Below are 27,863 nucleotides of genomic sequence, written 5' to 3'. Positions count from 1 at the left end.
ACAAACATAGTACCTGGCCTGGGACAGTGCTCTTAAGTCTTCCTTCTCCTTAGTCTCTAGCCTCCCTTTTATTTTCATTACATCAAAATAGTAATGGAAGTTGCTCTTGGAGACCTTTCGGAGAACTCTCGGAAGGACTGATGGAAGGAAAGCCTTCCAGGCTTACCTCCCTGTCCCAAGCAAAAGCTTTCAGGATGTAGATGAATCTGATATTTATTCACTGTCTTTGTTAATAAAATAGGGAAAAAAAATCCATCTAACTTAGAAAACTCGTGAAATCTCAATAGTTAGCACACTGTTACTGCTGAATTGAGCCATTCTCCTAGTGGCTATTTTCCGTAAGTGGAATAGGGGTGGTGGTGGTCTTCTGCGAAGAATTTTTGGCTAAAAATTGTATATAAGCTGCTCCTTCCTTTCATCTTCTTCCCTTTTCAGTTGCTGTGCAATATCTTACCTGCTTCTGGGTGACGTAGTTGCTGCCAAAGTTTCTCTCCAAGGCATCCCGTTCTCTCTTGCTGTGCATAGAGAGAGACATAAAATGTGTCTTTCCCCTTGGTGGGGAAATCTTCTGTATCCTTTTCCCTAGCACACCTTGCTAGCAAATGTACAGCTGCCGTTTGTCTCAGGGCCTCGGGCAGCCTTATCTGCCAGGGGTATGTTCTTCCTGGAGCACTGCGAGAACGGAGGAAGCTTTTGAGATTTTTGTGCATGATTCTCTTTTTTCTGTTCTCTTTCCTTAAAGACTACTAAGTCTTCAGCATGCGAGGGGACCCTTGTGAGGAAAGGGTGGCGGGGCCTAGTGACGCGTATTGTGAGCTTTTGCACCTTAAGTAGAGGGCCAGGACATAAAATCCCTAACAAAGACATTCTTTCTCCAAATTGTTCTCTGGCTCTTAGAGCAAAAGCAGTATTACAAATAAAGCATGTTAAGCAGGCTGAATAGAAGTCTTTTGCTCTCAACTGCTGTGGCTACAGTCTCTTCTGCGTGGAGTCCTCTGCAATTGCTATAAAAGCCTCCAGAAGTAGATCGAGATCTCTGTCTGCTTGTTTGTAGTCGTCACACTCCTAGCCCCCCAGCCTGCGGTGGCTTGTGGCTCCCGTTCCAATGAGGGAGCCTGTGGTGTGCCGCTCTATTGTAATGCGACTGTCCAGGGGAAGCAGGGGTGCATATTTGCAATGCTTTTCCGGGGAGGGCAGAAAAGGTGCGACTGTGAGAGCGCAGCGCGGAGACTTGGCGCTGAGCCCGGCTGTATGGATGTTCTCTTCTCTCCCAGTGTATTTTCCCCGTTTTTGTTTCAAAGACCTTTGCTGCTGAAGGCCTCTCGGGCTTTTCCAAGTTGCAGTTCCCCTGACCCAGAGCAGCAGCCTTTTTCGTGCTGATAAAGGGAGGCTTTTGCTTTCACTTGGCTCTTCTTGACCTTTCTGCGCTTCCTGCCAGCTCCCAGGAGGTTCCTGGCTCTGGCGGCAGCAGGAGCTGACTTCAGGTGAGAAGTAAGGGAGTGCCTGCTCGGTAATCCGGCGAGGATGCAGGTCTCCTCCGGTAGGAGAGTGAACCCGTCCTCTCCCTTTCAAATAGCACTGTGGAGGCAGATGCCAAGTCCAGGATCTCCAGCCAAGGCTGAGATCTCTTTCCTCTCTGTTACTGCTGTAGCTGTTTGCTGCAAGGGGAAAAAATGGGCAGAATACCATTTTAGGTAAATCATGGATGGCACGTGAATTTTAATGCTATGTTACACTTATGTCATGAACCAGTACTGCTGAAAATCAATTTTCCAGGGCTGGAATGAGTATATATTATAATTTCATTTGTAACCTCTCTGATTCCCAGAAGACCTGTCATGCCCTTGCCTTTCTGTCCAAGTGCAGCTGCTGGCAGCAGCAGGCTCCCGGCCGGCGGCGGGGCCGGGGTGCCCGGGCCGAGGGCTCTGTGTTGTGGCACCTTTCGGGGTCCTGCAGGAGGGTGCTTCTGCTCTTCCTTTACATCGTGCACAAATGACCCTTGTGCTTCAACCGCTCAATATTCCCAGGGGCTACCCTTGCTCTGCCTAGGCCTGAACCAGCTAGGGAGAATTCAGGTGTTAAAACTAAGCCTCAGGACTTCCCCCCCGCCCCGAACAGCTTCAGGTAAAGATGGAGGAAAGGCTAATTACTCTTTTTAAAAAGTGCATGCAAGATTTCCACTGTCATTTCTTCCTGGATATGGTTGCATATTTTAATTTTGGCGTAGCGAGCAGCAAGGAAGCTGCCGGCAGAGTCTCCCGGCAGGCTGGGCTCCCCTCCCTGCCCGGCTCCTGCCGAGCTCCCTGGGATCCCTCCCTCCCGGAGGAGGAGAAAGCCTCGGGTCGAGCGCGAGCCATGGAGGGGTCAGGCAGACCGCGAGCTGGCGGTGCGGAGGCTTTGCTTTGTAATGAAAAGCTGGAAGGCAAGCCTTGTAACGTCCTGCAAAGGGGCTGCGCGGCTGGTGTGAGTGTGTGCGGATAGGCGTGCTCCCGGGGTCGGCTTCATCCGGCCAGGTTGTGGTTGTGCCAGGTGAGTTAAAACAGACCAGAACCATCTCGGTCAAGCCCCTGTTTACCAGAAACTTGTGTTTTCCTACTTAGAACAGTTGTTACGGGGACTATGTTTTTGTAAAGGTCATTGTACCCAGCCGAAGCTGAGGTTGCCAGCTCTGGCACCGGGCGTGCTGGCATCTCGAGTAGGTGTGTTTAGTGTTTCCTGTACTTTCACTTTCGTTTCCAAAACGGGAATAATGCATCTATCTCCGTTGTTTTGTGCATGCAGCCTTTTGCCCAACTAGAGCCCCCAAAGCATCAGAGGGACAGTACAAAACTGGCCTGCTGGGAGGAGAACGATTCCTTGAGCCAAGGCCCCCCTGGAGCTCCTGGCTCTGCTGCGTGCAGCCCTGACCTTGAGGCTGCCTTCGTCTTCCCTGTGTCCATCTTCCTCAAGCAAGTAACTCCATCTCTCACCACCTTGAGGGGGTAGGTGGTTGTCCTTGAGCTCATGCCCTGCGTGTGCACCCGAGTGCAGGCTGCTAAACCCAAAGGTCTGGTAGCGTGGAGACGCTGGCAGACCTACGCTCTCTGTGAGCCAGGCATGGGTTAGGGAGATGTACTCGTCCTGTGGCATTGCACAGTAACGTCAGCTGTTGTCCCGGTCACGATGGAAAGTCCCTCCAAGTGGGAAGTTTCTCCTCCTCACGACAGGTCTCTGGGAGCTGTCCCTGCCCTCTGCAGCTCCTGTGCTGCCGCTTCCTGGCTCCAGTCCACTGGGCTGGCAGGGAAGATGCTAAAATGCACTTGTGATCACGTGCTTAGTCAACCTCTCTGCTCCCTCAAGCCTGCTCTGTCCCCCCTGTTCCTTTCTTTTGATGCTTACCAAGCCTGGCTCAGCCCTGCTTTCATCTCTCTGCCTCATCCTTTTATTATAGTCATAAAATGTGGGCCTCCAGGCTGTGCCCAGCCTTGATCCTAGCTGCTTCCTGTTTTCTGGATTGAATGCTCTTCAAAGCCCACACCTCCCCTCCTATGTGTAATGCCAAGCAGTGCAGTATAAATAATACACTGCTTCTGTTCTGATAGAAGACAGAAGGGAGACGTGTAGAAAGATGCAAAATGAGAGGCTTATGCCTAGAGCGATGGGGCAGAAAAGTCTTTCTAAATGGCTTATGGGTAGTCTGCAATTGCGTTGGTCAGCGCAGAAGAAAAGCAAGCTGTGATGCTTGAGATGAAGTTTGGAGCACAAATGAAAGTGTTTTAGCTCTGAGGATGATTAGGAAACAGCTGTGACAAGTTATAAAGAGATTGACTGTGAGGTTTAGATGGAGCCAGGCTGACTGGGCAAGGAGTGGAGTTGAAATTTAAAGGTAATGTCTATGTTGCAAAGGGAAAGTGGTATGTTGGATGGTGGTTTTAACCAAAGTGGTTGTGGGAGAAATATGTCCATTTCTGTCCCCCTAGCACAGCAAGGGTGCAGGGCAAACTGTGCGTGCACCTCCTCGCTCTGTAGTCCGGCACGCTGGTGCCACAGCGAGGGTGCCTGACTGCTGCGGAGCAGCAGCGATGGGGACGTGCTCCTTCCTGACAGTTGTGCTCAGGGGTGCTAACGTTTGGCAGAGAGGAGGAGAGGTAGCAGGAGCAGCAACTGCTTCAGTTGCTGTGGCGAGGCTTGTCAGAGCTCCTGGAGGACTGTGTTAGGAGGGTGATTAAATTGTTTTGTTCTTGTCCTTCCTTCCAGTAAATAAGGCGTGGAGGAAGCATTTGGCTGCTGGAATAATGTTTATGGAAGACATAAAGATCAAGTTTTCCACCTGCTTGGTGGAAAACTTGATCCCTCTTGTTCCCAGCCGTGTCTACCTTCAGAAGCTCTGGAGCCCTGCCAGCAGAGTTAAATTAGCTGAGCCCCTCTTGCAAACATGCATTTGTCTATGATGAATGATATAACTTACCTGGAAATCACAATAGGTTTTACTGGAAGAGAGTGCCTCTTTCCTCATGAAGTTGTATATCATTGATGGTTTTTACCATTGTATCTGCGTGGGCTGAAAATCACATCTTTGGAGCAGATTCCCTAGCAAAGTATGGAGGTATAATTCAGCTCTAGTTGGTGTGCTCTGCCCAAGAATAATTTTGCATGTTCTGTTTGGCATCTTGAGTCTTCTTGGTGACTGTTTGCACAGCCCATGCAGTGACAAGAAAACCGCCAAATCCTGAGGGTTGACACAGTTTTTGACAAATGCATTCAGTTGCTCTTTCCCATTTCTTTCTTTGCCTGCTTTGATACAGAGCACTGTTGAGCTCTAACACACACAAACGCTTAGCTGAGCTCTATTTATGGGTTCTTACAAGTTCCCATCACTGTGGATCGGAGCGTGCAGTGTGACCAAAAAACAGTTGGCGTGTTGCTGTAGGCATCTCTTGGATCCAGTTAAATGCCTATGATGCCAAGCCCTGATGGGAAGAGGAAAAGAATGGCTTTCTGGTATTTGCACATAGTTGCAAACTGTAAACACAGGCTCAGGACTGCAAACAGAAATCTGTACCACTGGCTTCATCATGTTGTCCTGGCTGTTTGCTAAAGCTGTTGCTTAATCCTTTTTCGGTCTTTTGCAAAGTCTGTGTCCACCCACACTTCAGTGGGCCTGAAACTTTGGCTAGGCTCCAGGATGGGTTTTGGTTTTTTTCTTTCTCTACCAGTCATTGCTTTCATCTTGGAGAAGGCTTGCTTCAAGTCTGTGTAAGTGGGACTGTGAAGACAAGGTTCTCTTGGGTTTTGCATGACTACAAAACCTGTGAATTTGTGAGCCTTGCATGTCCAAGCGGCAGTGGGAACGGCCTCGCAAACACTGGAGCTGCAGCTCTCTGCTGCTGTTAGAAGTGGCACCGGGAATGTTAATCCCACTGTGGCCCTGGTATGCGCTGCTGTTGGGTCAGCTAACCCGGCTCTGAATAGCGGTGTCATGGTGGGGAAACTTGCTGACAAATGCTAGCATAGTGCATGGCTAGAACACAGATTTTTAGAAGAATAAACTCGCTTGCACGTGTCAGGTTTGGCATTGTTGAAATTTGCTAACTGTAGCTTTAAGCAGGGTTTTGTCAGGGCTTGCAGGAACCATGCAGAAGAGTTACTAAAAAGTGATAGTGCTGAAAGGTCTGGAAGCCTGTTCAGTCAGGGCTCGGTGCAGGGAGCTAACACACGATGCAAGGAAGCCACTTTCCCCGAGACATTAGTAGCAAACTCAGCGTGGCCCAGACAGGGAACCAGAGCTTGCAGGTGAGATCTGGCCCCAGCCAGACTTCGCCTTTGGAAGAAGGGAGAAGGAGCTGTCAGGGCAGCATGCTTCAGGTAAGCATGGGAACGTTCTTCCTGTGCTTGTGGTCAAGCACAGAGCCCCTGTTGAAGCCAGGTCTCCTCTGTACCTGTATGACCTGGAGCTGTTGCCTGAAGGTGGCCCCTAAAGGAAGTTTCCAAAAGCAGTGCTTGGCCTTGGGAGCAGATGAGGTGAGAACAGGGCAGGGAATGGAAAGAGGGAAGGTATTCGCCCCCTCTGAGAACTGGGGTCAGCACTAGGTAGAAGTTAGGTGATTCCAACCAGCTCTACACTCAGAAGGATTTAGGTACTACTGCTCTTGGGTGCTGGTGAGTTTGGGACTCCTCTGAGGTTTGTGCGAGTTGCTCATCTTCTGCATTTGGCCATTTAAAATGAAAACCCCTTTGGTGACTTTGTGGCATGCTGAGACCTATTACTTTGTGCCAATTTTTAGCTAATTCATCCTCTTCCTTTTCCTTCCCCTCCTCACCCTTCCCATGGTTGCAGGTTTGTAACAGGATATCCACCCGATTCAAGAGAATGGGGGAAATATTTACTTGTAGCCATGGCCGCTTGCCAAGGTGGCTTTGTTCTCCCAGTCTGCGAAAGGACAGCCCAAGGAAACGCTTGTAGCTTGTAGCTGAAGCTGGCATGCGAATTGGAGTAGGTTTCCCGCGGCTCTGGAAGTGAAGTGTGTGACCAGGATGGTCTTTGGCCCCATAAGCACAGGGAAGGAGACCACCTGTGTGGGCAATGGACCTACTAGGTGTGAAAGGCTCTCTTTGATGTGAGATTGCTGTCTCACAGCCTTACAAGTTGTGTGCTGTCAAGATTAAAATTGGTCCTTTTTTTTTTTTAGGTGACTTATGGGCCAAACTTGTGATAGGCCTGGATTTTCTAGGAGAATTTAGTTGCATGGTTAAGATGCTTGCCCCTGCATGACTCACCATGCTACAGCTGCAGGCTCTTCTTGGTGACACCCAAGTCTTACCATCGTTGCAGAAAGCCTTTTTGTCACAAATTCAGATCTGTAATGACTGCAGCAAGAAAAGTAGTGAATTGCTATGTCTGAATTTGAACTCTCTGGTAAGGTAGAGGAGACAAGTATTCTTTTGTCTGGCTTCTCCATTTCAGTTGTAAACTGGCCCAGGAACTCCTAAGAGTATCTAAATTGTCTTGCACAATGAATCTGGATAGGTGTTACTGTAACTTAAACAATACATAGAATATACAGTCAGGAAGCTTTTGTTTGTTCTGGATGGTAGGAATGTTCTCTTGAAAATGTGCTATGCTTTGGTAAGTCTGAATAGAAGCTTTTTTTGCACCCCCCACTCTGGGTTTCTGAAGGCCAAAGTCTTGAAACAACTTAGAAAGGCTGCTAAAGCTGTGCTGATAAGATATGCAGCAAATGTGTTTGAGAGTTAGCCTAGGAACAGAGAAGTTTAAGCTGTTTGCTTTCCTCTTAACAGCGTGAAAAATGAATGTCTCAATAAAGAACCTGGGGAATTGTGTGCTCAGAGTAAGGACTACGCCAAAATATTATTTTGGGCTTAACTAGTCCCCTGGGCAGGCAGCTGAAATGCATGGTTCAGAGCCGTGATTTACTGGGTAGGAGCTTGTAGCTGGTTTGGGCTCTGCGGACCTGCCATCGCTCCAGCTCTGCCTCCAACAGGCCTGCCTCCTTTGGCGTGGACTCGAGAGGGGTACAGAGAGGGGCAGTTGCCCCTTGCTACAGCAAGCTCCTTGTTGTTTGGAGATGTGGCTTTTGTATGAGGTTAATTCCTCATTTTCTTCCCCCCACCCCTTTGTCCTCAGTCAGTGAGCCAAGTTATCTCAAACAGCTTTGTCGCGGGTCTTTGCAGAGGGGTGCCTGCTAGAGCAGTTCTTTAGCAGGTCCGATGGGCTGGAGGCTTTTGGCCACACCAGGTTCACAACCTCTTCGGCCTAAGCCAGGAGAGGATGTTGGCCTACACTCTGTGTTTTATGCTGGAGGTCTTCTCTCTGTCCAGCGCCCCGTCTCCACCACCACGTTCACACACGTAGAGCGTGGCTTAGGTTCTCACCCTGAACAAAAGGACTAGAAACCGCTCCCTGGAGGCGATCGGACTGTGCGAGTGCTTCTCGGCCAGTGGAAGGAGTGGGTGTCCAGCAGGAGGGCAGTGAGGAAGGAAGAGCTGCAACACCATTGACCAGGCTCTCTTCTGCTGTGGCTTCGGGAGATTGCTAAAAGTGTTGTTAGGTAAGCTGGTGAGCAGAAAAGGCGAGAGTCCAGACCTTGTCAACTGTGTGTCACCATTAACGTGAGCAGAGGGTGGTTCACGGGGTCTCCTGCGTTGACTGTACGAAGCTGGAAGTCTAGGTTTCTCCAGCATGTGCTTCTCACCCAAACCAGGATGAACGTGGGGGCTTTAGCCCAACCATGCAGAGAAGCAGGTCTGTTTCCAGCGAGGGTGGAACGGGCCTCACACCCAAGAGCTGCATGGCTCTGCTTCCCTCTCTACGCTGCCTTTTCCCCAAAGCGCTCAAGTATTTGCCCCAAGCTGCAGAGCAGAGGAACAGGGCGTTCCTTCAAGCTGTGGGGCCCCTCTCTCCGCCATGCCAGGGAGCCCAGACATCTGCTGAGCCATTTGCAAAGAGCTGCTTCCATTATTTGTGCAGCTGGCTGGATGTATTTCATCATTCATTTCATTGCTTAAAAACCCATTTTTAGCCTCCAAAGTAAATGGCATACTTCTGCTATGCCCCCTCCCTAGACAAATGCCTTTGCACATACCCTTTCTTCTTCCAGCAGTGGTCTGCCTTTCAGTGGTGTGTGCTTACACACCCATACCTTTTATCTCCACTAAATCACAGCTTTCTTAAGCCCTTGCGTTTTCCATAGCACTCCCCTTATCTCTGTTCTTTCCCAGGGCTGGGCAGTGGGAGCAGGAGGGGCTGAACAAGCAGTAAATGCCTGTTTGCCCTGCAGGGATGCTGTACGGCTTCCAGCAGAAGGCAAGGCAGAGCAGTAGGAGTGCCTTTAGGACAGTTGGGTTTTTCTGAATTGCTGGACAATTGCAATCTCTGAAAGGCAATTCCCGTTTTAAGGTCTGAGGCAGTGGGGTTTGGAGCAGGTTGCTACAGCGCAAAGCTGCGGTTTCTAGTGTGAACGCCAGCTCGTAGGACAGGGCTAAAATCTGGCTGGAAGGTCACTACCAGGTGGCTGTGTGGTTTTTGTCCTTGCTGTGTGTCCCCTTCTCTCCTCCTCATCCAGGAGGCTTTGTCTTCTTTGAGGCCATCAAACTAAAGGTACAGTAAAGTCTGGGAAGGTGCTTTTAATAATACTAGGCAGGCTGTGGGACAAGTAGGCATGTGCACTCCGACAAGTCACAGCCCATCTCGGAACGAGGTTTCCCTGGATTTGCACTGCAGGCAGGAGGCAAACTACCTACCACCCGGTAACACAGCAGAGGCTGGGAGGAGGTTCTGGGAGGAAACTCTTTAAAAAAAAAAAAAAAAAAAAAAATTGGAGGCTGTGCATCATCTGTGTAGAGATGATGATGCAGTTCCGCTCGGGCAAGAGCCAGATTTTAAAATAGTTGTACTAGTACTGTGCTTACCGGCTCCCATCCTAAGCTAGAATTGGAGCTAGGCACAAAAACGAGACGTTCTTTCAGAGAATTAAAAATCTTAGCGGATGTTCGTGGTACATGCCGCTTCAGCGGCTGCAGTCAGCCCTGTGTTTATGCTTTGCTGCCACCCAAGCTAAGGGGAATTTTCCCGTTGCTGTTGGGCCTGTAGGTCGGGGAGCACTGTGGGCTCGAAGATGCCCCATTGCATGCGTGGAGCCAGCAGGAGTGCAGTAAGTTTCTGGCTGTGCGGTTGTGCCCTGCTTTGCCGTGGTGGGCGGAAGAAGAGCTTGCAGCATGGGTGTGCATGGTGCTGGTTAGCTCCCTTCTCGAGGTACGCAAGGGCATCCACCAGTTTTCCCAGTTGGGCTGGTAGTCATCTGGCCCGGCAAGGCCCTGGGAGCTTAGGTTTTGGCATGTTTGTCACTGCTGTGAATCCTGCACTCTGCGTCCTGTGCTCCGTGTTTTCAGGAAACATCCTAGGCATCAGTGAACAAAATTGTGTCAGTTCTGAGGGGAACTGGAAACTGAAAGGAGGGTGCGAGTAGGAGAGATGGAGCAGACTCATTCACCAGGGATCTGGGTGGTACCTCCCGGGATCTCAGGACTGTTCAGCACACAGATACCCACAACTGCTCCCTGCCCCGTCTCTGAAAAGCTGAGTGTGCTGGTATTACCTCCCAGGCAGAGCAAAGAGAAGTAACCCTTGGGGAGGAGAAAGCAGCCCATGTCCCAAACGCAAGGAAGGAGATGACTGTCAGCTCCTGGAGCTGGGGCCGGGGAGCTGATGAGGGAGAAGAGGTGCTCCCACAGAGCCCCAGCATGGGAAGTGTCCTGGAAAGCCGCTCAGAGCCCTTCCGTTGGGGCAGGCTGAGAAGTGCGCAGGCAGAACGGAAAGGACTGAGGTTAAGTGACGGTTTGGTAGCATGGCCGAGGTGCTGGTCCACGGGTCACGTCCCCGTTTTGGCGTTGCAGAGTAGACCCTGGAGGTGAGCAGCTTGTCAAGCCTTCCCTTTGACCGTGCTGTGTGCAGCGTGGTACGCTCTGCGCCCTGCCGGGTGCTGGGACGGGGCGCTCCTATTCGGGCAGTAAACGCAGCCGGCCGCGCCGTGGGCTCAGCAGCCCTCGCGCTCTCCAACGACCTCTCAGTGGCATGTAACGCTGCCTGCGTGGACAGCATGGCTCGTCTCCTGCCCAGCTGGTGGGACTGCTGCTTCTGGTTAGAAATACTGTGATTGCTTCTGGTTTTTCTTTTGCTATCCCACAGTTAACATTCAGCAGTGGCTTTGCAGCGTGCAGTCACCTCCAGGCAGCTCCCAGTCTCTGCAATGGCTTTTTTTGTGCGTGAGCGCACGTGCACACAGGTGCTTGTGTGTGTATGGTGTTGCCTCCTCGTGGCTGAGCCTGCAGAAAAGCCTGAGGGTTTTATTGCTGCTGCTTGCAAGGAGATCTTATTTGTTTGACTGCGTGAGTTAAGGAGTGCGGGGTTTGAGTCCCGCTTCCCCAGAGGGGTTTGTTTTGTGCGTGGGGGGGGGTTACTGTCCACGGTGATGTGCGTGTGCGACACGCGCCCAACTTCTTATGGCTTGGCCCCGTTCTGTAGACAGACCTGAAGGTTTGGGGCATCTAAGGGTTGCGTCTTTGCTCTGTTTCCGGGGAACCCAGGACAATGTGGCCACGTCTGGATGAGGTAGGACACCTGTGGCGCAGCCAGCTCTATGAACATGCATGTCCTTTGAATAATGTGCGAATAGTTCTGTAACACTATTATTTTTGCTAGTTTATGAGGCATCTGACCTTTCTTTTGCTGAGGCTTTCAACAAGCCAATTTACAGTCTTGGAAGGGACCACCCAGAGTCTAGTCTCTTGGCCAGCACAGGGGGAAGGGAGGGAACTCTTCAAAGAGCTGAAGAGGTGAAATTACTACCGTGGAGCATATATTGATTTCACAAGCCGTGCAGTTCAGAGGCGGATGCCAGCGTGCTTTGCTCTGATCTTAGCAGAATGTGACCCCTGTCCCTCAGCAGCAGAGGTATCGAGACGATCGCGTTTCCCCGAGCAGATCTGGTTTCTGGAGGCCGTGAGGGTGATGGACCCTGCGCCTGCAAACGGTGCTGGGGGGAATCGGAGGGGAGGGCTTGATGGACGCACCATCTACTGTAAACATCCACCACCACCACCTCCGCGAGACTGGTGCCAAGCAGTGCTGATTCCTGGTAGCTGCCCTGTTTGCGTGAATGGCTTTGCCTCTCCTCCTTTGATGATGACGACTCTTTTTGGAAACAGAAGATCAAGAGTCTGGTCTCGGACAAGTCGAAAGACGCTGTTTACAAATGTTTATCCTGGAAAACATTTATAAATCTCCCCTTGAGAGCTGAGCTTACAGTACAGTGCTAAGTACAGATATCTAACAGCTTGCAAGCCAAGTCCTCTCAGGTTAGCATGCATCCTGCTGAGGGATACCGTCTCCTTCCCCTGGTAGCTAGTTCTCATTATTGACCCTGTAGTGTTTGTATCATCGTTATACATGGTGCTATATTCAGTGCTAAATTACACTGCAAGTCCCCTATCTCTGCAGGAACTGAAAACGTTTGGTGAAGAATAGAAGGTAAATGGTTGCTCTCAGCAGCCTTTGTGGAGGTGTTTGGGGATATTCACACCAGCATGTTAAAAGCTCGCTGTTAATCTCGTAGTAGCGTGAGTCGCTACAACAACGCTCCTGCTGCTCCTAGAATAACAGCCCCAGTGTCTAGAGGTCTTGCTCCGAGGCTCGGGTGCACAATCAGACGCAGCAGCAATTAGCGGCTGTGCTGGGTAGCGCTTCTGCAGAGCAGATCTCCCTCCGTGCCGTTGCGTGCTGCCCGTTTCACTGTCTGTGTTCGAACAGCCAAGTAAATCCTGGAGCACAGTGGAGGTGAGATGGGCTCTGCCAGCTGTGCTGGTGGTCCCGCTCCTCCCCGAGGAGGACACAAGCCAGCTGTCCGTGGCATGCTGAGTTTGTAAGCCAGTGCTTACACTGTATCCATAACAAGGACTTGAATTGCTCTCCATTTTTCTTGTGCTGAAGGGTAATAAATCCCCCTGGTGATGCTATTTTCTGGGGAGAGAGCGGGGATAGAGGCTTGGTAGACAGACGTGCAGATCTGTTACCACTCGCCTACAGAACTGGGAAGGAGGAAACGTGAGCTTACTGCGGTGCAGGCCACGAGACTGTCTTTGGGGGCCGTGTTTGAAAAGCTTTGGGGTTTATTTTCCCTGCGTCCCCATGCCTGTGTCTCACTTTGGTTGCGCGATCCTGTGCAGTTTGATATTCTTGTTCCTCGGGGCCGAGGATAGGGCGAGCCCTGGACAGGATGCGGGTGAATTTGTGGCGTAGCTGCCCCGGGTTGGGTTTCCGAAAGGGAGAGGGGTGACAGGTGCCTTTCGGGGACGGTGGGCACCCCAGCCGTGCAGAGCAGCGCGCCGTGCTTGCCTGCGAATAGAAACTGCCCGAATTTGAAACTAGGTCAGAAGCACGACCCGAAACACCCGCCTGCTCCGGGCATCCGCTCCGGGGAAGCTGAGGCTGTGCCTTTTCCTCCCATCCCTGGCTGTGGGACTTTGTGCCTCATCAGCCAGAAATTCAATATTAAACATGCAAGCAGGTGGATTGGTGCTGGTTTTGGTCAGATATCATCAGAGTGGCAGGACTTAGGCGAACGATGTTGTCTGCAGTTGGCCTCTAGTTTGTGTGCTGATATGTATCTGACCGGGATAGCTGGAGATGCTAGATAGCTGGAGACGGAAAGCATCAGCCCTGAGCTAAGTGAAAGTGCTGCCTGTGAGCTGGCCTTGTCTGCCAGCAGCCAGACGGGCTCGCGAGAGCGGAGCGCCTCCAAGGCAGCGCTGGGGCAGGTCGGAGAGGAGCAAGGCAGCCGCAGAGGCAAGACCAGAGCGACCGCGCGTGTCTGCAGCGTGCTTCATCTTAATGCACTGTTTATTTGATGTCCTGTTTGTTCTGGCGAAGCCTGGTTGCCTGCTGAGATAGATAACTGAGTGCTGGAAAACAGCATGAGCTAACTCTGTTTCTCCAAAAAAAAAAAAACGCCTTGTGTTTGCCTGGAGATGTGGCTTTTCTCCTGCGACTAGTGAGTGGCTGCGAGGGATCTGGTAAAGGAAGGGCTGTCTGTCTGTCTGCCCGTCCCCAAGGCAGGGGGCGGGTGGCAGAGTTGCTTTTTGGAAGTGCCTTAAGAGCTCCAGGGTAGATAAAAACAGAACTAGACAGAGGCTTTGGTTGCTCCACAATTGAGGAAGGCAAAACGGATATAACGGAGCACACAGGAGAGCTTTGGCTCTGGATGGCACCTTTCCTCTTCCCTTTGCCCCTGCTGTGTCCTTTGAGGAGCGTCGGATGCTTTTGGCAGCTTTGGAGCCAGCCACAGCTGATGGGATGCGGGATGCAGTCGCACTGGCGACTCTCGGCAGCCTGCCCCGGTGGGACTGTCTTCTGTCCCACCACGTAGTGAGCCATTAATTTCCTGTTGTTAGTTACAATAGCACAGAGTGTATTTAAAAACAACCCCGCATTAGTCCTCCCTCCGAAAGAATTCAAACCTGTCAGGAAATTTAGAGGAGAAACATGTTCCCAGGCAGCTCCTTGGGAGCAGAGCGTTTCTGCTCTCGTCAGCTGGTCAGACTTCTGGGAAAAGCTGATTGTGTGTCTTAAAGCGGGGCTTTCCTGAGCAGGCTAAAAAGCCATCAGCAGAGCTGCCTTGGAGAGCTCTGCTCCAGCAAGGCCTCCAGCAGCCTCCTCAAAGGAGGATGTCTTGGCGCTGGGGAGGTTTGGGGTAGCCCAGCACCATCTCAAGACAGCACAGTCCAGACATGATGAAGGACAGAGATTTGTGCTAGCAAATAAGACAAAGTCCCGCTCCCTCTCATTCCTGTCCCAAAGGCGCTGCTCGGTGACGTTTAGTTGTTGACCGGCTCTGGACCTTGGGAGGACTCTTTGGGGAGAGAGGGAAGGCCTGCGGCTCGGTGCACATGAAGGAGGACAGTAACTGCAATGGGGGGCAGGAAAGGAGCAGCAGTTCCCTGGCTATTTGGAAGGGTTCGTGTTAAAATTTGGCCTGGATAAAACAGTATTTCGCATGCACGCTTGCGGATGCATGCTCGTCGTCATTCGCCCTGCCGCGTCCACGCTGACCTGGGCTGGAGAAGCTGCTCCCAGGACAGCTCGGAGCTTTTGGCCACACCGCCGGGGACGGTGGGGGCTTGCTTGCCCTCCCATGGTGGCAGGAACGCACTGGTGTTGGCCAGGGGTACCTCAGCTGAACAACTGTGGGTAGAGATAAGAGAATTTGCTGATATTTAAGCAGCTGATAGAAACCGTACTGCAAATCTCTGCCTGGGGGAGTTGCTGGATTTCATTAAACACAAGCAGCCTCTTTTCATCCTACTGAAGCTGAGCTGCCAGGAGCAGACAGAAACGCGCTGTTGATATCCTGCTCGCGATACGATCTTATCAGCCCCTGCTTGCGAATTGTGACCGAGTTTAACTGAGTCTCTCCCCGCGTTGGTTTGGGAGAGTTCCTCTGCCCCAGTAAACGAGTTCTCCAGATGCTTACTTTAAAGGGAAAAAAAAATAGTTAGGGATTTTCTTTGGCCACCTTTCCAGCTTCCAGCTGTTAAGTACTGAAAATGTGTTCTTCATTATGTCTCGAAGAGAAATGTTTCTTTCTTCCGATCGGGGTGGCAATAAATATTTCAAAACATAATGTGCTGTAGACAAGTGAGCGAGGATCATTTGTTTTGCGCGCAGCAGTGTGTTGGCCCGGAGCGCGGAGCTAATGCAGGCACGACCAGCAGGCGAGGGAGCGACTGTGGTCTTGCCTCGATACGTCAGCTGTCCCCAGGCCGTGCACAGTCACTTTCTTTATTTGGATATAGATTCAGTAACCAAGTGCCGGATTCAATAACCAAGTGTCTGGTTCTGCCTCCAGGCGGCCTTGCATTAATTAAAAAATTTTAAAAATCAGCAATCCTCGGCGGCCCCGTCACGTTAACCTTCGAGTACCACCACCTTTTGGCAAGCACTCCGCTGTCTTCACAGCACATCTCCAGCCTACGGCTGCTTTCTCCTCATCTGACCCCAGAGCAGTCGAGTTTCGAAGCGAGCTCGATAAGCCAGCAATGGGGCTATTTTGGATTAAGAGGAGGAGGGATAAATTCCAGCTCCATGGAGTATTGCCTCCTCTGCCAGCATTCGCTTTGCTCATACCAAGGATGCTCCAGCTTGCATGTTTCTAGTGATCCCAGCTGGGCCAGCATGGCCAGGGCGCTTCCACAAATAGGAAGGTCCTAGGACACAGGCTTGCACTTATTCCACCTAATCTTAGATAAGTGAGTCGCCTAAGTTGGGCACATAGTTTCCCCTCTTTGGTCAACAACAGAAATGAGGCTTGGCCAGAAGGAGACCAAAACTCCCTGTCTGGTGGTCACCTAGGGTGACTCTGCTTCTAACGCAGGTGCCTAGAGCTAGCGGAGATGAAATTGGGCCTTGGCAAGGGTTGTCCTTCTCTACCGCGATGAGCAGCCTCAGAGGATCCCATGGTGAGCCGCTGTGTCCTGCCCTAGCTCTTGTACGCAGCATGGGGCGGCAGAGGCGGTGATGCCCTGGACTGTGGTGGCAGTGTATAGGTCTGATGGGAACTTCCCAAAAAGGCAGGGAAAAAAAAATGGAGAGAGAGAGGGCTGTCATTGATGGTGTAAAAGCAGCCCGTTAACTAAATCAGACCGCTCAGCCAAAAGCGGTGTTGTAATCGAGATACACCTGTGAACGAGCCCGTGTAGCAGAACAGCAGCGTCTGACGCTGCAGATGATAATTCAGCGTGAGAGGAACAAAAATATCAGATTTTCTCCTATGAACGAATGGAAATTCAAAAGAGTGCAAGCCAGCATGAGCCCTGACAGGGAGAGATGTGATCCCCGAAAGAGAAAGAGCAGATCTGGAACATGCAACTAAAACGTTGCTAAGGAAAGAGCAGAAAAAGTGGCCCAGCAACTGGGAAGACATTTTTAGCCAGCAGAGACCCGAGTTTTATTGCAGCCCTGGTGTGGTCACTGTGGTCCCTGTTGTGCCGTTGGGAAACGACAGCTCTCACGCAGCTGGGGGTTGTCAGGGGACATAAGGAGACATGTAGATACCGGGTGTGGGAATGGACTTGAGCAATGCCTATGGACATGGGCAAGTGACCCAAAAGTTTGAATTGTAGCTGCCACGGCTGCAAAGACTGGAGCGAAGCAAAAATCACTGCTGCTCTCTCTTGCCTGTGCACCCTTAAAGGTGGCTCCATCCCTTTCATCTCTTCCCCGCCTTGTTTTTTCTTGCCACAGCCCTAAGCTAAAGTAGGAGGGAGAGTGTGAATGGACTTTTTAGCTGTTCTAGACCTTCATTCCTGATGTGGAAAATACTTTAAAATATCTGTTCCACCCACGAAGACTGTGGCATATTTTCCTTTTAAAATAATGTTTAACAAGAATATTTTTAAAAATTAAAATACCAATAAAAGCAGGAGGGCATAAGCCAAACATTAAGAAAAAAACCCTTGAGGATAAAATGAGTTTGTGAGCAATTTGGTCTTGAACTCTGTGGGAACTGGACTAGATTTGCAAAGTCTTCCCGGATATCCCTCTGTGATTTGGAGCCCTAAAAATAACACAAAACTTGCATCGCCCCGACGACCTCGAAGTTGCTCTGCGAGAGACTCGCCATGTGGCCAAAGTCAGTGACCGACCTGCAGCCCATCTGGGCTTCCCGCCGGGGACTGCGGGGCGTTTTTTAACCCGGCGGAGGAGAGGGGCTGGGGGCTTGCTCTCCTGGGCTGCTCGGGCGCCTTCCCAGGGCTGGGGCTCGGCAGCACCCGCCGGGCCGTCGCAGGGGGCCACGCGAGCTTGCTTTAACCAGCTGTGCTCAAGGTGCTGGGATGGAGAGGGGATTTGGTACTAATTCCCCCCACCAAAGGAGACCGCTTGCTTCTCCTCATCTGTGCCTACTAGCCCCCTTCCAGCCTTTGCAAGCGTGTGGCTGAATAGTCAGGGTGCCAAAGGGATTGGGTTTTTTTGTTTGTTTGTTTTTTAGCTTGTTCGCACCATTCAGTCTGCGATGTTAAATGTCCTTTTTGAAGTTGGGGCAGGAAGGGACTTGAGATAAGGAGAGAATGAAAGGTGGGAGTAAAGCCTGCGAGCGGAGGTAACGTGCTTCAGAGAATACGGCTGAACCGGTGGACCGAGAAGTTCAAGGAAATCTTGACTTGGTGCCGATCAAGATGCTTATTTTCCTCGCCAGACCTCTTTGAGCGGCCAGCTTGCCTTGTGGCAGACCTGAAAGAGCTTCTGGTATGAGTAGCTTGGCCCACCTTGTTGGTAAATGGAAGTTCGTTGTGTTCAAAGCCTTGTGGCATCATGTGTATTGCTTCACTTATTAAAAAAAAAGAAAAAAAGAGAGAGAGAGAGAGAAAGAAAAAAGTTGAACCTCATGTGCTTAAAGGATCTGCTCATCTACCTGGCCCAAGTCACAAGGTCTCTCTTGTAACCTCCTCCGTTTCTCCTCCCCTGCATTCTTGCTCCGCTAATCCGTCTCGTGACGCCTGACGTTTACCTCTTCAAAGGGGAGAACCTCATCGGTCTCGCGCTGACGCTGAGCGTTTCGTCTCAGTTCCCTCCCCCCCCCCCCAATTTGTTAGCAATTTGGCTTTATACCATTTGGGGGTTGTTAACCCAATGGGGAGAGGTCTCCTGCCTGGGCATGCCACCGGTTTCTTGTTCTAATTGCCGAGTTTGGGAGGCGACGAAGGACGCGGGGTGACCATGGGGAGAGGCGACGAGCTCGGGAGCCGCTGCCAGGGTCGCTCTGGCTCCGGGGGGGTTAAGCCACCTTCAAAGCAAAGCCTGTTCCAGGAGGAAAACCTGCCAGGCGTTGCATCTCCCGGGAGCCCCAGAGATGTTTTCTTCTGCTCTCTACCTTTCTGTTCAGTTGGGACCGGGCAGGCTGGCCTTTCTGACCGCGCGGGTGTCTTACGTGGCTTGAAACGCCTTAGCGGGTCCTTCGTTGGGGAGTGCTCTGTCTTTTATTGGTTTTTTTTAAGGTATGGTGCTCGCAGACGCCCTCGGAGGCCTTCACCCCTCTGCTCCGCTCCCTCTCGCAGGCCACGGTACCAGTTTTTCCTGTTCTTTGCTTCTTCCTGCCAGCGGCGTCCCCTCACTCTTTTACTTTGCTGACCTGCTGGGTTATTTCTCGGTATGATTTAGCAGTACAATGTAAGTGCCATATATTATCCCAGCACGGCGATTTTTTTTTCTTTCAGCCCCCCTCTCCCCCCAAGCTGCTCTTTAGTGGCCCACGCTGTTGCCCTGCAGACGTTGCGCAGAAAGAGATGGCCAGGCTGCCGTTTCTTTTTAATTGCAGAACAGAAGAAATGAGGCAGCAGTGAAAGGTCAGAGCAGATTTCTTCGCTAGGAGCCGTTTGGAGGAAGTTGAGGAATTTTGGCCCACGGTGCTCTGAAATTCCTGCTGGGCTGCGTGGGAGCCCTCGGCTCGGGGGAGGCAGCTCTGCTCGCGACCCCGTTGAGGCTTTGCCTCAACTTTTTATGTATACGGAGGCAAACGCTTTGCATCTTGCAATCTGTGGTGCGGCCGCCCCAGACCAGCCAGTTGCTTGCAGGAGCGGGAATCGGAGGAGTTGCGCGAAGAAGCCCCTCTGCTCTGCTCTAGGCGCCCCGCAGGAGGCTCGCCGCCCGCGCGACGCCTGCGCGATGCAGCAACGCGGGCGGCCGGCTGCGGACCTGCGCTTTCTCAGCAGCCGTGCCCGGACATCTGGGCTTGGTATGCGAGTTTAACGACGGGCCTTTGTCGCGGTTGCTGCCAAAGTCACGGATTCCTTGTGTGCGTTTTAAAAGTAAAAAGAAAGATGCGTGACTCTGGACGTGTCGTTCTCTGCACCTCGGCACGTCTGGAGCTGGGTGAGCAGTTAACCGAAGCGACGGAGGGCTGTTAGCTTACGCTCGGAGAAGCCAGCGAGATCAGGATCGGCCCTGAGCTCTGACCGGCAAGCTCCTGCTGAAATCCTCTCGCGGGGAGCATCATCCTTGGCTTGTAGAGGAGCAAGGTCTTTTAACGGGACTTTGTCTTTACCTTGTGCTCAAGGTTGTAGTCTCTACCCAGTTAGTTCCTGTGCATTGATAAACAGGAGGTACCGGGCAGGGCCACAGCTGTTAAGAAACGCTGCCGTTCTCGATGGCGCTGGCAACGCCTTACCCGCCGCGTTGGCCATGCCTGGGGCAGGGTGGCTGGAGATACGTCCAGGCTGGGTTCTGCTCCCAGCCCTGCTCGCGCTTGCTGGGCAGAGGTGGTCGGTAACGGGGTGAAATAGGAGGGGCTTTTCACTAAAATTAGACCTTCTCCCCACCCCACCTTTGAAAGATGCAGCAAGGGAAAATACATATACGTCTGCTCGGCTGTCTGCGGGCTGGGTAACCTTCAGCCCAGCGGTGCGCTCCTTCAGCCCTAGCGCGGGGAAGGCTGCTGGAGGATCGCTGCCGCTGAGCTTTTTGGTGTCTTCATTGTAAAGCAGGTAGGATGTAGGTCTGGCTTTAAGCTGGTGTTAACATCTTGCTGCTATTTGTGTGTCCTGTAGCGAGCAGAGCAGAATCTCGTCTTGAACAAAGCCTCTAGCAGGTCCTCTAATGCGAGAAGTAATGTATAGGGGTTTTTTAAAGTTTTTTTTTTTTTTTAAGTTTTCAGGCAGGAGGGGAGAGCTTGAGGCAACATACTGTCGTTCTCTCCTTGGTATGTGTGTGTTTTGCAGTACAGCGCCTCTGTTTTCCTAGAATACCCGACTTCCAGAAAGCACTCCAAGAAGCTTCCTAGCAGCACTGAACAGTCAAAGAAAATTGGCAGCTCAGGGCAGATAGCCTAGGAACCTGAAATCACACGTGCTGGTTGCGGCGTCTTATCTCGGAAGCGTTAGCAAGTTTTAAGGGCATCTTTACTGCTGCTGAGCTGGGCTTGTACTAGTGTTTGTGAAGGGGTTAAAGCAACTGGGGAGGGTGAAAAGTGGAAGGAGGGCGGGCGGGAGAAGGGGTCATGCTCAGCTAAAAGTGAGAGGTGCTCTAGGCTGGTGAAAATGGCCACCGGTGGGAATCGGGACTCTCCATCAGCAGTTGCAAAGCATAGTGGCGCTTGCCATCGCCTCCAGGCAGAGCTGCCTCCTACCCCGGTCCCTGCCACCTCCGATTTCTGGACTGTGCACGTAGCGTCCCGTTTCGCCTCCGGTTTGTTAGAAGGAACAATCGGGAGAGGGAAAACGTGGCAGTCGCGTCCAGCCCCCCGCAGCTGAAGCCCAGGCGAGCGCTTGCCTGGCTGCGTGCTCCTGGGCCGGTCTGCGCCTGCCGGAGAGCCGCGGCGCGGGAGCTGTGCCAGCCTCAGCCTGGCTCCAGCTAGCGCACCGCTCGGGCTAAATTCCTGGATTTATGCAAAAAAGGTTTCCGGTTTGGGCTGCCGCGCGTCTGTTGTGGTCTCTCCTGGTCCAGGGCAAGGTGGCGCGTGGACGGACGCAGCGCCGGCCGGGCCCTTTGGGGCCAGCTTCGTTCTCTGGGTGGTCTCAGGTCGGTCCGTTGCTTTTCTTCCCCTCGCTGTTTAAAATGGGGATGATGCCACGTGCCCGGGGGGAAACCGGGGCAGTCTGAAACACGGCCATGGAGAGGAGATGGGAGCAGTCTTGGCCCCGTGTGTTGCAGCCAGAGCCCAGCCGGTGCCCCGAAACATGCTTTGTAGGTGAGGGCCTTCTCCTCAGGCCGGGCTGGGTGGTGGGACGGCGTGGCAGAGCGTGGCTGCAGGCAACGCCTGTCCCCCCACAGGCGTGCCAGCTGGGTTCTGCTTTGCTCTAAAAGACAAATATTTAAGTCTTGTTTCCAAACGCTTACTTTACGCTCCTGCTGCCAACCAGGAAAGGCTGTTCCAGCCAACGTGCAGCATGGTGCCTAAAGCGCGGTGAGAGCCTCGCATGGGGCCAGTCCTTATCTTTAAGTGGCCAAAGTCTCGTTCGGAGGAATTTGAGCCATCCCCTTCTCAGCTGCATTTCATTTTTTTCCTGTGCTTTGGCATGAGGTGTCCAGTAAGCGCCGTCCGCCTGGGGCACGTCCGGCTTCGGTGAGTGACTCTCAGGTGGCCCTTGGGGCAAACGCAGAACCAGGCTGGTGTGAAGTCAGACGGGATGCTTGTGACTTCTTACTGGGGTTTGCACACACGTGTGTGCTAAAGCACATCCGGGTTGGTGCATTAGTATTGCCCGGGTCGTTCTGCATGTGTAACCAAGCTGCCACGCGGGGATACTAGGTGCGTTTCTGCAGAAAGCCCCAAATCTGACCGGGATGCTCCCCAAGCCCGTTGTCGAGCTGAGGCTTGCTGCCGGCTCGGGATAATCCTGCACTGGTCCGTCCCGGTTCACGTCGGGTGCTGCAGATCCAGTTCTCCAAGCATTTTTGGCAGCAAGTGGGTATGGCACCAGCTGGGGAAGAACAGCTTGGGTAGGAGGGGGAGGAGGAGGATGCGAAGATAAAGCAACGCTGCATGTGAAATCAGTGAACAAGCCAAATCCTTCTCGGAGCGGTGTTCAAAAAAAGGCCTTTTGTGGAAAACGCCTTCGCAGCTGTTCGCCGAGGCCAAGCCATGTAAAAAGGCAACAGTCGCTATTTAGAAGATAACGTCAGCAGATGTTGGGTTGCTGTTGCTGATAGTTAGGTGGCTGAATGGGTTTCTCGCTGTCTGGTGGTTTCCAGTCTGTAGTTTGCAGGAGACTCTTTTCTCTGAGCTCTCTCAAAAAAAACTCAGTGGAAAGGTCTCTGCCCGACTGGCACGCCACGCACTCCCTGGCCAGACCTGCAGCCGTCCAATGTCCCCGCTGGAGCGGGAAGCGGGACACGCGCGCTGGCCGTCGCTGCTGCCCGGCGTCCGCGTGGCCCAAAGAAACGGAGGAGCGAGATTGACTGTGTCTTTCCAAGAAGATTCCTCTGTAATTAAGTTCCTATGGGAAGATAAGAACTACTGTACCTAATGAGGAATGTAGTCCTGGTTCTTCTCTGGGCAGCGTGGGGCACCCTGAAGGGTTTCTGAGCAGGGTGGGAGGTGTCATGAGTTGCAATGGACTCTGCAGAGAGTTAAAGAGGTTGGCAGTGATTTCTAAAACTTGACTATCAAAATCTTCAGTTTTCTTTTAAGCAAATGGGAACTTCTCGCTCAGTACCTTGTAGCTGTGAATGAATAATGTGGAAAAGCCTCTTTTTTCGGAGTGAGCTCTTGAGCACAGGCATAACAGAACGAGATGGGAGGTGCTGTGAACCAAAGGGAAATGGGGCAAAGGGTGCGTTTTGGTACCCGGTGGAAGGCCAGATTTTCAAATTCTGACTTTTGTGCTCGGCATTTCTCTGTTTGGAATAAGGGCCTCGAGAAATTTATAAGAACTGAATGAGAGAGAGAGAAAAAAAAAAAAAACCCTGCTTGGAAGGGAGACACCTTTTAAGCTGCCTAGAAGGGTTGAAATCTTTCTTGTGTGATCAGAAAGAAAAGGTACGCACGTACCTACCAACAGCTAACTGTGAGAGTGTTTTAATGAAGGATTCTGCTCTCTGGGCTAGGAATAAATAAAGCTGCGGTCTGACGGCTGAGCCTAAGCAGGGAGACCATTAGGTTGTTGATGTGTAAATCAATTGTTTCGATGAGCATAAATTATTGCAGGCAAAAGATAAAGATGGGGCAGATCACAGACCTAGAGAAATTCAAAGGTAGCTTGGAAGCTCTCTAGCTGTGCTGGGTTGCGCTGCAGCTGGGTGCGGATCCAGGAGGCCTCGTGCGCCCCCGAAGCGTTGGCTCTATTGGCCCTGCGCTGCCCCGTCGGCCAGCGCCTGCTCGGCCGCTCCGTCCGATCCTTCCAGGAAATCCCGGACAGCAGGGCGGCAGCCCGGGGGATGCTATCCACACACGCGTTCCTGCCGGATATTTAGCAGCAGTTAGAAAGAGACGGACCGTTTTGGTTTTGCTTGGTGCTATTTTAAATAAATCAAAGCCAAAGGTAGTAAATCCCTGTCCTGCAGAAAAAGAGAGAGCGCTTTGCTCGGATGCGCTGCGGACCTGGGGCTCGAGCTGCGCGCGGCCCCCGGCTGACGTCGTCGCTCGGGTCCGCAGTGGCAGCTCGGCGGTGGCGGCGCTCCTCTTGGCCAGCGGACCAAGGGAGGAGCTCTCCGGCTGCTTGTCAGCAGAAGTGCCGATATTATAGCAATGCGGAGGTTTTGTTTGCACGTTAAAGGCTGCTATATGGCTTTGGGGCACCTTGAAAGAATACGAGTGAGACTTTACCCAAAAGCTCTCCCTCAAGAAATACGGGATATTGCTGGTTCCCGTTTGTCTGGCTTTCGCGTGCGCCTTCGGTAGCTGGGAGCTGAAGTTAAGCGTCGTGAGGGTGGGAAGAGAGGACAGACAAGTGTGTTTGCTGTTTTGTGCTTGAGGGAAAAGCAGGAGGACTTACCCCCAAGGAACGCACTGCTCCAAAAAGAGCTGGGTTGCTCTTGCCTCCCAGCATCCTGATTTTCCTCTTCAAAAGCTGTGCGCCGTCCCGTTGAACGGTAATCAGAATTGCGTCTTTGTGGGGTTTTGGTGCTGGAAAAAGCTGCTCGCTGTGCAAACACATGAAGGGACAGAGCGAGCAGGAGGTGGAGAAGATGCCTTCACCGTCATCGTCCTCTCCCTGCTGGCAGATTGTCCTGTCCTCCAGCCATTGGGGCAGCCTGCAAAGGGTCATTACCAGGGAAACGCAATTCAAAACCAGTAAAGGCAACATCAGCTAGAGAGAAAGATGTAGCTATTTTCAAAGAAAGTTGGTTGCTGATTGTCGGAATTTCCTGACCGAAAACCCACCAGGTTTGTGCTGCTCCCCCATCAAGCCCCGAATGCTGCTCTCAGCAGGAGCCGCCCAGAGCAGGGCTGGAGGGACCAGCTCAGACATGAGCCTTCGCCTCCCTTTGGGCCAGGCCCTCCGCGCCCGGGGGCTGCTGTACCCCGCTAATTCCTACAGGGACGACGTGACAGCCTTTTAGCCTGGAGACGTGATTTCTATCCACCCCTCTCCTGTCCTGGCTTCACGTCCCAAAGCCTCCCTTGAGACTTGAGTCTTGGAGCCCCTCGGCCAAGGGTGTTTTGCACATACGTTTCGGTGTTTCCCCTTTCCGTTCTCTTTTCCCACCCCGGGGCTCATGCACTGTCCCCCTCGTTGCGCGACGAAGCTCTCGGGTTTCTCTCTGGCTGCTCTGGCTCTGCTGCCTCCTTTACGTTTCATGCAACCCCAGGCCATCGCCAGGAGGGTTGAACTGTATCTGTGCTTTCGCAGGTGATGAGAGCAAGGGATCTGCTTGTGCAGAGACAAGTCTGCGCATTACATCTGGTGTTTCACCTCCCTTCTCTATGGGGAAGGAAAAAAATGACTAAGACTCTGGGAGCATAGACGTTTTTATTCATTGGACTGATAATAGGAGCTAAATAAAGGCTTTGGAAAAAAATGACTGTTTCTCTTGCAATATTGGTTGGGCAGAACCGTGCTGGAACTAAATATGGAATGAAAAGTCTGGCTTTCTTGCCAGTTCTCTCTATTTTTAGAGCTACTGCGCAGGCTTTGTATCTTTGTGAGTTTTCTCAACATATACACTTGAAGCAAGCAATCTGCCTTTGTTTTTTCCGGCCGGCTGTCATAATCGGGAAGATAAGGATGTTGGATGGAGGGGCAGGGGAGTCACCAGATTTGACAAGAAGTTCCTCTGGGCGCAAGGATGCGACTCCTGTCCCAGCACAAGGTTCGCTGTGGTCGCAGACTCCCGAATATTTGCTGTGCTCTGACTAAGACCGGCCCTAGTGCATCTGTGCTGAGCAGGTTTGCAGGCTAAATGGGGCCTGCTTCTTGCTGTCCCAAAAACATGGTCATGACTGGAATGAAATTTAGCAGCAGATTAACAGTACAGAGTGATGCTAACTGTGGTTTTGGAGAAGGGGCAGAGAGATGCTGTTTGATTTGGAGAGTGGAAGCAGGATCAGGATATCTGAACTGGGATTTAGCCAAGAGATTGTGGCCAAACCCGGAGGAGCCAGCGGTGGGGTTCTTTCCCGCGAAAAGCCCAGCCCAGGTGGGATGCTGGTGTGACGGTGCTGCGTCTGGTACCCCACTGCTTGTTCGGGGGGTACCAGGCTATGTGCGCAGCAAAGACTGTGGTCTCGAGTGGTCACTTCTTCCTTGTTTCCCCGTGTTCCTGCTCACTTATGCTTTTGCGATGGTGCTTTGTATCGCCAGCGCTCGGGGTTTGGGTTTGAAAAGGCAGGTTGTCCCTTTTGCGCTGCCTGGGCTGAGCGACGAGCAGCCCGTTGGCGCTCCTAGCGCCTGAGACCAGGACGCCCGCAGCCCTCGGGAGCGGCAGCTCGTTTTGGGCAGCCGAAAGCCGTGCCGGATTCCAGCAGGAGCATTAATCTATTCCCTGGAGAACGAAGCCGGAGAAGGGTTTATAACAGAGGGAGGGTATAGCTCCGCTGGCAGATGCTCAGCTCGGCTTGCCCTGCCAAGAAGCAGCTGTGAACCTGCGCGAAGGGGTCCTGCAGGGAGGGCGGGCGGCTGCCGGAGCCCAGGCGCTGCTGCTGCAGCAAGCGGGCAGCAAGGCTGCGCCTGCGAGAAAGCCTGGTCTCACGCGCCTTGACCACGTGTAGGCCACGGAGGGGACTATAAGGCTGCATTTAGATCAGTTTTTCTCCAGTTTTTAGCAACTTGAAGGATTTTTCCCTTCACGTGGGCTCACCGGTCGTCTTGGCAGCAGGGAACTCGGTGGCGTGACCACTTCTAGCACGAGCCCTGAGGGCGGTGGGAAGTCCCAGCCCTCTGCCCCCTGCTCCGCCGGGAGCAGAGCGTGCCGAGATGCCGGCGCTGGCTTTGGTGGCTCTGCTGAGGGCCAGCCTGGTGGTCGCTGGCCTCGTGTCCATCTGCAGGGCTGCAGACCTTCTCCTGCACTGTTTCCGCACTTACAGACCACAGACCCAATACGTTTGAATGACGGCAGCAAGGAGTGGGCTTTATGGGTGACTTGGTGGCTTTAAATGCATCTTCCTCATCTCTTTTTCCCCTTAAAAAGTCTCCTATTGATTGTTATGGCTGTTTTTGAAATATTTTATTATTAAGACTCGCCCCCTTGACAGGGCCTGTATGTTGCTGGGGCAGGGATGCCGTCCTCCTCGCATCACAGCGGTGGCTCTCTAGGCACCTGCTAGTCCTTGGGGGATGGATGCTCATGCAGTGCTGGCTCTGTATGGGGGAGTCGTGAGCTGCAAATCTCTGCTTTTCAAGTACTAACCTCCCTTTTGGGTTGTTTTTGACGTTAGGAATTTTGTGTGATAAGAGGACTTGGTTTGCCTTTAAATATCGCTTTCTGACAGGATGATGGAGTGGGGATTCTTGGAGCTAGTCCGTGCCAGCCGAGGAAGGGAAATTCTGCTGGAGCTTTTGTTTCTCTCTAGCGCTGACATTTCAGCTCTTTAAAGAGTACATTTATTTTTTTCTTGGCAAGGGCGTGTGCGTGCACACATCGGCGTCCAGACAAATGGGAGCAGCCCAGTGTTACAGCTGTGCTGAAGCCAAATGGGTCTTCTGGGCTTCACTTGGGTGAAGTAGGGCTGCCTAATGTGGAAAGCCTTAAGCAAAGGATTTTGTGATAGCGTGAGCGAGGTGCGAGGGATGTTCCTAGGCTGGTGTATCTCAGCAGTCCAGGGCTTGTGAGCGGTGGGAGCCACAGAGCACGGGCTCCTTTACTCGTTTTGGGTACCACGAAGCTGTCCCAGGTTTTCGTGAAGCCTCATGCAGCCAACTAACTCTATGTTCCTCTCTTTCAGCTCTTCCATGTGGCGTACGTCCTGATCAAATTTGCCAATTCTCCCCGACCTGACCTCTGGGTGCTGGAACGATCTACTGACTTTGGCCTTACCTACGAGCCCTGGCAGTATTTTGCCTGTGAGTACAGCGATGTTATCAGACGGCCGCAGCTCACTGCTGGGTGGGGAAGCCAGGCTGAAGAAGGGCCGTTTCGCGGTGCTGACTTGCTCTATATGGAAGCGCTGGGTTTGGAGTTCCTTCCGTGTCGTTGCTGTGATGTAGGGCATGGCCCCGGTTCTCCTGCCCAGCAAGGCTCCCAGAGCTACAGGTTAGATCAAAGCGGCTGGGACTTGCATCAGCAAAGCTTTGATGCTCCTCAAAGTTGCTTCAAGGCAGGGGAACTCCACTGCTCTCTGGGGCTAAAGGCATTTTTTCAAGTATTGTCATTGGTGCCCACCCAAATCTCTGTGGACGCCGTAGCTGATACCTGTGTCAGAGGTGGATGTTGCTGGTTTGGA

At 52.3% G+C, this 27,863-nt stretch overlaps 1 protein-coding gene across 3 annotated transcripts in view; it reads left to right on the top strand.

The window, feature by feature from the left end:
* The window catches only part of LAMA5 (laminin subunit alpha 5), a 97,063-nt gene that overhangs the window by 12,126 nt on the left and 57,074 nt on the right, over nucleotides 1-27,863 (top strand). For all 3 annotated transcript variants that reach the window (XM_068912938.1, XM_068912937.1, XM_068912936.1), the window contains exon 3: nucleotides 27,366-27,483. In XM_068912938.1, coding sequence (XP_068769039.1) covers nucleotides 27,366-27,483 — 118 coding nt within the window. The remainder of the gene's footprint in view (nucleotides 1-27,365; nucleotides 27,484-27,863) is intronic.

The sequence above is a fragment of the Struthio camelus genome, chromosome 18 (assembly GCF_040807025.1).
Source record: "Struthio camelus isolate bStrCam1 chromosome 18, bStrCam1.hap1, whole genome shotgun sequence".
Lineage (NCBI taxonomy): Eukaryota > Metazoa > Chordata > Aves > Struthioniformes > Struthionidae > Struthio > Struthio camelus.
Note: the sequence above shows the minus strand (reverse complement) of the source record. Positions and strands in the feature narration are given on the sequence as shown.